Genomic DNA, 9,514 nt, shown 5'->3' on the forward strand with positions numbered 1-9,514 from the left:
GCTTGGCGGGCCAAATTTGGCCCGCGGGCCCCACTTTGGGCACCTCTGATCTAGACCTTTGGGTCTCAGCAGGGCATGCCTGAAAGCTTGCATCCAGAATGCATCCTATTCAGATGCTCAAACCACCTCAGCTGACTTCCTTTGGTGTGAAAGAGCCTTGGCTCTACCTTGAGTTCCCTCCGGATGATGGAGTGCCTCTCTCCTCAGCCCAGCCTAACCAAGGTTTAAAGATGCCAACAGCACCACCTCATCTGCAAAAAGCAAAGATAACACTGGATCACCAAAGCAGATGCACCTCCTCTCCATGTACCTTGAGGTTCTGTCCATGATCACCACAGACAGAATTGAAGAAGAGGGAGTTAGAGCACAACTCAAGTTACTTTAATGTTGTGATCGTTGTTTTTTGTGACGGCAATGTCAAAATCACAATAAAACAAAAGCGTTCCTTTTTATATCAAAGATTAGGACGGTCATGTCAGCTGATTCAAGTTAAAATAGTCACACCAGAAAACATTCCGCAAATTACGCAACTTATTGTTATAGATCATCTTGAAGTGTCATGATGGTGTCAGTGAACAACAAACAGTGCTGGCTCTAGCCATTTTRGTGCTCTAGGCGAGTTGAAGCGCAACCCCCGCCCCAACTATCTCCCACCCACCCCAATTTGAACCCCTAAAAACAAGTTTGACAGTGTAAGGTAAGGTAAACTTAGATTTATGCCACCCCCCCACCTCCACGTGCGAGTTGTATGGATGTTTGGCAAAATTTACGAATTTTTGAGGCTTTTTATGCAGGTAAACGTCCGAAGAGGTTGACATGTATGGGACAACAAAATACAGACTTGTTGTTATTGAGTTTGTCAACATGAACCGCTACCTGAGAGGCACTACTAGCCCCTCCTCCATCAGAGTGTCAGAGCAGGACGAGTCAGCACAATGTCACTCAAATGAGAGAGTGGGTGGGGGCGTTTACTGCATTGGGGGGGATGTTTTATGGGTAGAGTAGTTTATTTTTCCTGTAATACTTCATTATAGTTTTTTTAAGACAAAGCTAACTGAAAGGGGCGCTGAGCAGAGTTACAACCAGGGATTACAAATAATTACTTTTTTTTCTTCTGCAGTTCAGCGCCCCTCCAGCAGATGGCGCTCTAGGCGACCGCCTAGTTCGCCTATGCCAAGAGCCGGCTCTGAGCGAAGTTAAGCATAACACAATTACCACTCATTTTCATCCCATCATCCTCTCATGAATATAAAAATAAAGCTCATTATCTAGAGATAGTGTTATAATGAGAAAACAAAAGACCAATAGCAAGATAACATACAATAAAATGAAACTAGATAATCATAATGAGTTGTCATTTTATCCCGTTGATAAAAAGACATGAAAACTAATAACTAATGTTTCAGTTCTCTGGCCAGTTTTGTGTTACACTATGACAAACACACAATTATAGTTAAAAAGGTGAAAAATCAGAGACAGGAGGCTGATTTCAAAACTGGAAGCCTGGTTTTAATTGATATTGCTCTACTGTAATAATCCTGAAAGGCATAGTTTGGAGTAACACATGTAATGTTTCAACCCATAGTAGTATAAGTTACAGAATCATAGGTCTCTCTTTTTGCATGAACAATATATACAATGTGAAATAAATACATTTACACAAATGGACAGTATTGTTGGAGCACACTTGTATGATACACGTCACAAAAATATACAGGTTATTGTTTCTTTTTTTATTTACTGATGTGAAGCACATCTAAAATCTACGAACATGTTTTCAGTAATACTACAAGGTATTCACTCATCAGCAGCTCTTCTCCACCCCCTTTTCATCCTTGAATATCCACTTTATCCCAGTGTTCCCAAAGTTTCTCTTTCCCTTTTAATATTTTTATATACTTGCAGATTCAGACTGGAGATAGGCTGCAGCACAAGCGGCCATTACATTTGGGGGTTAAATAAAACTGAATGACAAGTCATCGTAGAGCTCCATAAGGTTTGGTCTTAGCCAGTTTTCAGGGGGAGCTCTGGAAGATGGTCAGTTCTGCTCTGTCACTATGGCTCAAATCTTTTCCTTCTGCTCCAGAGAAACTAAAATAAAACATGCCATGTTTGCAGCTAATGGATCTAAGCCTAAAATAAGGGCAACAACATGATGCCCAAAGTGCAAACAGTTCAGAATCCCTGTCTCTAAGGCTCAGCAAACAACTAGTCTGTCTTCCACTGCTCCTGATGGAAATAAGAATTCTGGTTTTTATATTTGATTGGTTTCAATCCAAACTGCAGAATTTCACTAGATACATCAGTGTATTGAACCCAACACAAAAAAGTGCAACTTTTGCCTTAATATCATACAGTCTTAAACCTATTTCTAATGATGAACAATGGTGCACGTTTTTTTTAAGTCATTTAAAAGCAGCTTCAGTCAGCAAAACAAAGGGGCACCATTTTCAGTTTCAAGTGTGACGATCAACCTCATTCAGCTCAGTGCTCTTCACCTTGAACAAATATGCAACATGATACGATTTTAGATGCGTCGCAAGTCCACATGGACAGTTTGATAATTAACAATAAATAAAAACAGTAATAAAGGTCAAACAACAGTAAAAAGAAAGCACCTTTTCTGGTATAAATTACTGTATGTTTGGAATAATAAAATTATAACAGTGATCCAAACTAAATGGAGCTTGACTGATAAGGGGAGTGTTTTAAATTAAATAAAAGTAAAAAAAAAAAAAATAAATACATTTGCAACTTAACCTACAATTATCCTGTATTCGTTTTTGTCTATTTAGCCCTAAAAAAGCACATATTAACATAAGTTCTCAAAGTCTTAGATGGTTTGAGCTTACATCGCCACAATAACATGAATAAAGGATGTAAAGAAATGTTTTCCCACTGACCATGTTTCACCTTTTGTAAGAGACATCTTCTAAAAAATAGGCTAAACCATGAAAGCTTAATATCTTGTATAGTGGCTTTTTTGAAACTGTAAATGCAACAACTGAGCTGAGCTGTATGGAGGACAGATATGTACAGTGAATTTATAAAAAAAATTACATACTGTTTGAAATATTCAAATGTACTTTTTTAATTTCAGCTTTTTTAAACCTAAAGATATACAGTACATTATTTATTCTATAGGGCAGTTACACAAATAATCCTTGTTTAAGCAGCTTTTAAGGTGTGTCTTCATTTAGGTGCTTAATGTTAAATGATGTTGAGCTTGGTGGAGATGGATGCTGCAGTTTGATCCTGGTCTTAAAATAAGGTTTGGTTGATTTTGAGAGAATCGGGTGCCCCTAATAGAGTGGTCTGACAGACAGACAGACAGACAGACAACATGGCCTCTACTCTACTCTGATGTCTACAGAAGAAGCACACAGCACAAAGACAGCAATCACCACAAGAAAAAGTACACAGCAACGCCTTCAAGGAGGAACAGAGGAACGGATCAAACAAACCAAAATAAATTAATTAAAAAGGATTTAGAACATGAACTGATGAAATTAAATAAAAATTTTTTTTACTTTGACAAAACAAAACAGCAAACATGAAACACACAAGCTGAACTACATTTTTTCTTGTTTTTTTAACAATAAAATGTATAACGTTAGAATTATATTCTGTATCATTTACAATATACAGGGTTAAAGAAGGCAAAGAAAATACCCCCTTATTAACAATACTGATGGTTGACACAGAATATGTGATGCTAGAGATTAACTACATTTAATCTGCTGCACTCCTCAGCAGTGAACAGTTGCTATTTTACATTACATTACACCATTGTCTAGATAACATATTTTGGCATTCTTATTTCAGAATTAAAACTGCGTAAAGAAAAAAAGAAATTAGGTGATCCCTCAACTGTTCTACCTGTTAAAGCTGTGATTGTTTAGCGTTCTGTTGCACCAACGGCATTAAACGTTGCTCCATCTCATGGGGGGAAAAAGGTAACATGACTTTCTATCAGCTCAGCTTTTTCATTAACTGTTTCAAGAAACAAAAACTGTGAATTTAAACAACTCACGGTCAAAAGACTTTAATATCACTGTGGTAAAATCTTAATTTTAAATCAGTTAAAGCTACAGTTTAACGTAGTTAAAGTCACATCTTAAATTACTTATCTGAACGTCTTTAATGGTTCAGTTTATATGGACGCTGATGTTACAGATTTAAATGACAACGAAGGCTAATTAGGTCTAATTAGGTTGAAAGCACAATAGGAGGCACATTTATTTAAATAAATAAATAAATAACTAAATAAATAAAAACATTAAAAAGTACATTTGATACATCCCATAATTCTGTTTCATCTGTTAGTTTTGCTTTATTTTTACTCTTTTTAGATGATTTTCTGTGTTGCTTTTTTTTGCGCAAGTTTTCACAGCTCCCAGTTAAACGCTCTGATGATGCCAGCTACCGGCCTGAAGCTTCAAAACAAAACTAAGTTCAGAACCCATTTGTGTGGCTACTTTAAGTGGCTTTAAACAGTCCATGGTGGCTGGCTTAAAGGAAGCTGACAGTTTTTCACTTTGATATTTTCTTCTCGAACCATTTCCCTCTTGAATAAATCTAGATGGTCCCTATTTTAAGTCACATGGCTGACATGTGCAACTTACTGCACATCAAAATAGGACAAAATGTGGCCACTATTTGTTTTCTGGTTTGAAGCAAAGTCTTGTGTTATTCTGATTAAATGAACCAGGAAAAGTTCTCATTGTAACTTTGCGCTGGATACTCTGCAAGCCATCGACCTAACAACTTTTGGAGGAAAGCCGCCGTCACGGCTAACTCTGGTCCACACGTTTTCTGACTAACAGATGAAATGTTGACTTTTATCTATCAGCTTTGGACAAGTTACACAGAAAAACGCAAACCGATTCTTCTCCAAACCCTCATCCCCAAGTAGCCAAACTGAAGCATGGCATAAAATGTTAATATTGCAGGTTTTGTCCATATGCACACATCCCTCCATAAAACCCACTATTACTCAGAATTTCTAGGATAAACTGATTTGTTAATACAATATTACTTGTTATATTGTTTTATATATATAATTGCTGAAAGTGATCAGATCGATAAAAAAAGAAAGACATATTGATTGATTCAGTTTTAAGAAGACAATCTTAAGATCCAAACAAAGTTGCGTTATATGTCATATACAGGATGAAAAATATTTACAACCCTTATATTGGTATCATTTCTAAGATTATTTTTTAAGTTAAAAATAAAAAAACATAACAAAAGGGAGGATGTTTAAAGCAACAATAGTTGTTTTTAGTCAGTTTTATCAGCAAACCTTACCTTCTAATTTGTACTTTGTTGAGTAGCTGAAGCTTATTCCCTGAAAAAGTCACAAAGAAATCTCTGGACTGATGCAAGGGATGAGCTGGAAGTTGTGAACGCCACAGGATCAGAGCACTGTGGTGTGACCTAATGGCACATTGAGTGAAACGGCAACTGACTGGTTTGTGAAGAGCTGCAGTTAGGGTTGGTAATGAGCTAAAAATGTTTCAAACAGGCACCTAAACCCAAGAGGAGTGATTGACAGAATATAATTCAACAACTGTTAAACCTTACCGGAATGTATTTTTGACTATTGACAAAGTCAATTTACTTTTTCATTAATTTGTACCATCTATAGATAAATATCCATCAGGAGTCATACCTCGTGGGCTTGGATGCTAACTCACTCTTGAGCATGAGCTCATCCTTATTCAAATCATTTTCAGCTTCATCGAGTGCACAAACACTGTTACAATAGGAATACTGACAATTCTGGGAGGCCTGCAACATTTGTCTTCAGCGAGTGCGAGAGATGGTTATGGTGTCGTTGGAGTAGAAGGGTGACTGGAATCAAAGCAGAATTCAGAGAGAACCAGAAATTGTCTAAAGCAGTTGCTTCTGTTCCTTGTCCCACAAACTCTGAACCCAGTTGGTTTTCAGAACCACCACAGAAATTTGAAATGACCGTTATTAAAGAACCAGCGTTACTCCTGAGGCCCAGGATTGAAAACCCACTTAAAAACCAGGCAGAGTTTGAGTTGTGATAGTAAAAGTTGCTGGCATCCTCTGAATGGACGATTCCATTCTTTGGCAGGGCAGATCTCCTCTTCTTTTCTTCCTGTTTATCCATCCAAAACTGACTGGACCTGTACACTGACAACAAATGTCATTAATACCTTTTTTTAAAGTGTTCACTTCTTTTCCTTCACTCGTTTTCTTCTTGAACATTTAGAAAAAAATCTCTTAGGTGAAACACGAGGACGGGGGGGAGGAGACTCAAGTGCAGTCTTACAGTCTTTCCAAACTAAAATGTACAATACTTAACATCTTTTAAATTTGTTCTTATTTATTGTTTGTCATTATTAACATCTTAATTGGTATTGTTACTCAATGCATAAGTGTTTTGTTGTTATCTAGGTTAAAGTCACTGTGTGTAGTTATGTAAGTGTTACGTAACTGATTTAAAATGTTTTCTTCAATTTGTCAGAGGGGAAGGGTTAGAAGTCCAGCTGTCTGCATCTTCCCCACAAACAGACTCCGATGAGCTCCCTTTAGTCAACAACTGTTGGTTTAGGGTTCAAGTCTAAGATTGAGATCATTTCCAGTGTGTGTGTGTGTGTATGCTTTAAAGTGTGTAGGAGCGTCTGTGTGTAAAAGAGCAAGAGGTCATTCAAGTTGTGGATCAAAGTTTGAGATGAAGCTCAGGCGACTGAGGCGGGCATCTGTCTGTCCTTCCATCTCCTCCCCATCCTCAGACCTTGGCTTCCAGCAGCTCCAGGAAGAGTTTGTGCATTGGGACTTTTCCATCCTGCTTGATGCTGTAGAAGTGCTGCACAGCCTTGGTGGAGGTCTGACGGAGCAGGGGGAGGGTCATGAGCAGCTTGCCAGCCCGACGGGGGTCCTCCTGGTGCTGGGAAGCCTCATAGTCCTGCAGGGCCTCGTGCAGCACATCCTGGAGCTTCTGCACTGCATCCACGTCCTCGATATGCATGGAGTCTGGAGACAAAGGGAAGTTAGCGTCGGCCTGAAATCCCAAACAAAACTACGTGGCAAACATTTCCACTGCTGCTGATGCCCTTATTTAAAGGGATCCCCGATTAGTTGTAACATTAGACTTTATTTGATAAACATTTATTTTAAATGTATAATAAAGACTGTAAAATACTGTAGGCTGTTCAGTTTTTATAATTTTTAAACTAAAAGTTAAAAAATATATTACACGGACAGGGCCATTTCATTTACACGCAAAGCATTCTGGGTAAATGATGACATCAACTAGGTCATCAGTGCGAGGCTGCTAGCGAGCTATATCCACCCTGAAGGTTAATCTTGGACAATATCTGATGATCGACTCTTTTAAATGAAACCAGAGAGCGTTGACAGAGAGGAGAAGGTAGAAATGACTCAGCCTGGAACTGAAAATATGGATGGAGGACAACAGAGCTGCTTCATGGAAGAAGAACCTCAGCTTAGCCTGTTAGCTTTAGCATTAGCCCCGATGCTATCACCATATATATGTATTAGCTCAGCGCTACACATTCTCCTCTCGTCACTGATGTCCTCCATCCACGTGACAGAGAGGGGAACACAAAAATGACTCAGCCTGCAACTGAAAATATGGATGGAGGACCTCAGTTTAGCTTGTTTGTCGCGCTAGCACCGAGCTAATGCATATAAGGCAATATAGCGTGAGGGCTAACAGGCTAAGCTGAGGTTGTTCTTCCATGAAGCAGCTCTGTTGTCCTCCATCCATATTTTCAGTTCCAGGCTGAGTCATTTCTACCTTCTCCTCTCTGTCAACGCTCTCTGGTTTCATTTAAAAGAGTCGATCATCAGATATAGTCCAAGATTAACCTTCAGGGTGGATATAGCTCGCTCACACAGAGGACCTATCCACGTCATCATTTACCCAGAATGCTTTGCATGTATATAAAATGGCCCTGTCCGTGTTAAAAAATATTTTTAAAAATTTACAAAACTAAATAGCCTACAGTATTTTTACAGTCTTTAGTTTACAGTTAAAATAAATGTTTATCAAATAAAGTTTAATGTTACAACTAATTGTGGATCCCTTTAAAACCTAAATTCAGACATGCAGCCCACCATTCAACAATTAACATTAGTTTAGTAATTTTGTTCCCAAAATACTTTTCAAAAAAAAAAAAAACTATTTTATTGAGCATCAGAACCTGAAGGTTTGTTGTTGCTAAAATCGCCCATAAATCGTTCGATGAGCTCCACCGTATGTGTTTTTAAAGACCTGTGACTTCCCTGTCTGCTGTGTCAGTAAGTCAGCTCAGAGGGAAAGAAATGACACAGACTGAAATTCAAAATCTAAACCAGAACACTTGAGAGATGCTCCCAAGAATCAAACGTTTAGGTCAAAAATCCATTAAATGTAAATTCTATTGACTTTTGATTGATTCTGATGTTTGCAGCAGAAGTGCAACATATTCACATTTGCATTTTGAAATAAATCACTGAAAACACATCATTGAAAAGATCTGAATTAAGTAAAAACACTTTCTAGAAATCATGGGAGTATTATTTTTGACCTAAACCAAAGCCAGGAATTCAGCTTTACTCCAATATATACACACAGGCACTGCTTTTCGCTCTGTTTTTAAGGTGTGCATCTGTGGGTGTGATGAATGGACAGGTGAAAAGACGAGTGGGAGGCAAAAAGAAGGGATAGAATTATAGAATGATGGAAGGATGCAGCAACACCTAATGTTTGCTGTTGTGTGCGTGTGTAAAGGTACGTGTCTGCAGACTTCTGTAATCTCTCGTTGCGCTGCCATGTTAGGTGTGTTTCAGCATGCACAGCAGTAAAGAATGAGAATATCCCTCAGTAATAATGCTCTGTATTGCCCCTTAGGGAGGCAAAGTCTTAATGTGAGCTGGCCTTTAGTCCCCAACCTCTGATCAATGGCTCTAATCAATGATTACATGCATGTTAAATAATAATCACGAGCCAACTATCAACGACCACTTCCACTCCGCCATCACCACTCCCATCCACGCGTGCACACACACACAAAACTGATCTGCGGTGTGCAACGTGTGCACATTATTATTCTGATGCATTTCAAGCATGAGGGAGATGACAAAAAATAAAAGTTCATGTCAACATTTTGTAAACTGCATTGAGCTTCGAAACGACTTTTGTTATGATCCTTTCACATCGTGTTACCCCTCTCATTAAGGACCTGCAGCACCTCTCTTCGGGGCAGCTATTTTTTAATTGGTCCCAAATAATCCATGTTCCAGACAGACACACAGGTTCACTCAGGCTCAGGCGGGAATAAAAGTAAAAGAAACTGGGGTCTCAGAAAGTAAGAAAAAAGTGTGAAACAAAACAAAGCTGATCGGACAAATCAAACGAGTCAACACAGCCACTTGCACACAGATTTGCACATCAGCGTGCACAAACACAATCAAATACACAGAGCTGGATCTATGGAGTGTAATGCATGTATCAGTATGCAGGACCAGACCGGTC

The 9,514-nt window shown here is 38.6% G+C and overlaps 1 protein-coding gene across 5 annotated transcripts in view; it reads right to left on the bottom strand.

Annotated features, from left to right (window-relative positions):
• Positions 1-1,487: 1,487 nt before the first annotated feature.
• Positions 1,488-9,514, bottom strand: part of esrrga (estrogen-related receptor gamma a) — a 96,953-nt gene continuing 88,926 nt past the window's right edge. For all 5 annotated transcript variants that reach the window (XM_014017212.1, XM_014017213.1, XM_014017211.1 and 2 more), the window contains exon 9: positions 1,488-7,008. In XM_014017212.1, the coding sequence (XP_013872666.1) occupies positions 6,764-7,008 (245 nt within the window). In that variant the 3' untranslated portion in view covers positions 1,488-6,763. The remainder of the gene's footprint in view (positions 7,009-9,514) is intronic.

The sequence above is a fragment of the Austrofundulus limnaeus genome, unplaced genomic scaffold (genome assembly GCF_001266775.1).
Source record: "Austrofundulus limnaeus strain Quisiro unplaced genomic scaffold, Austrofundulus_limnaeus-1.0 Scaffold163, whole genome shotgun sequence".
Classification (NCBI taxonomy): domain Eukaryota; kingdom Metazoa; phylum Chordata; class Actinopteri; order Cyprinodontiformes; family Rivulidae; genus Austrofundulus; species Austrofundulus limnaeus.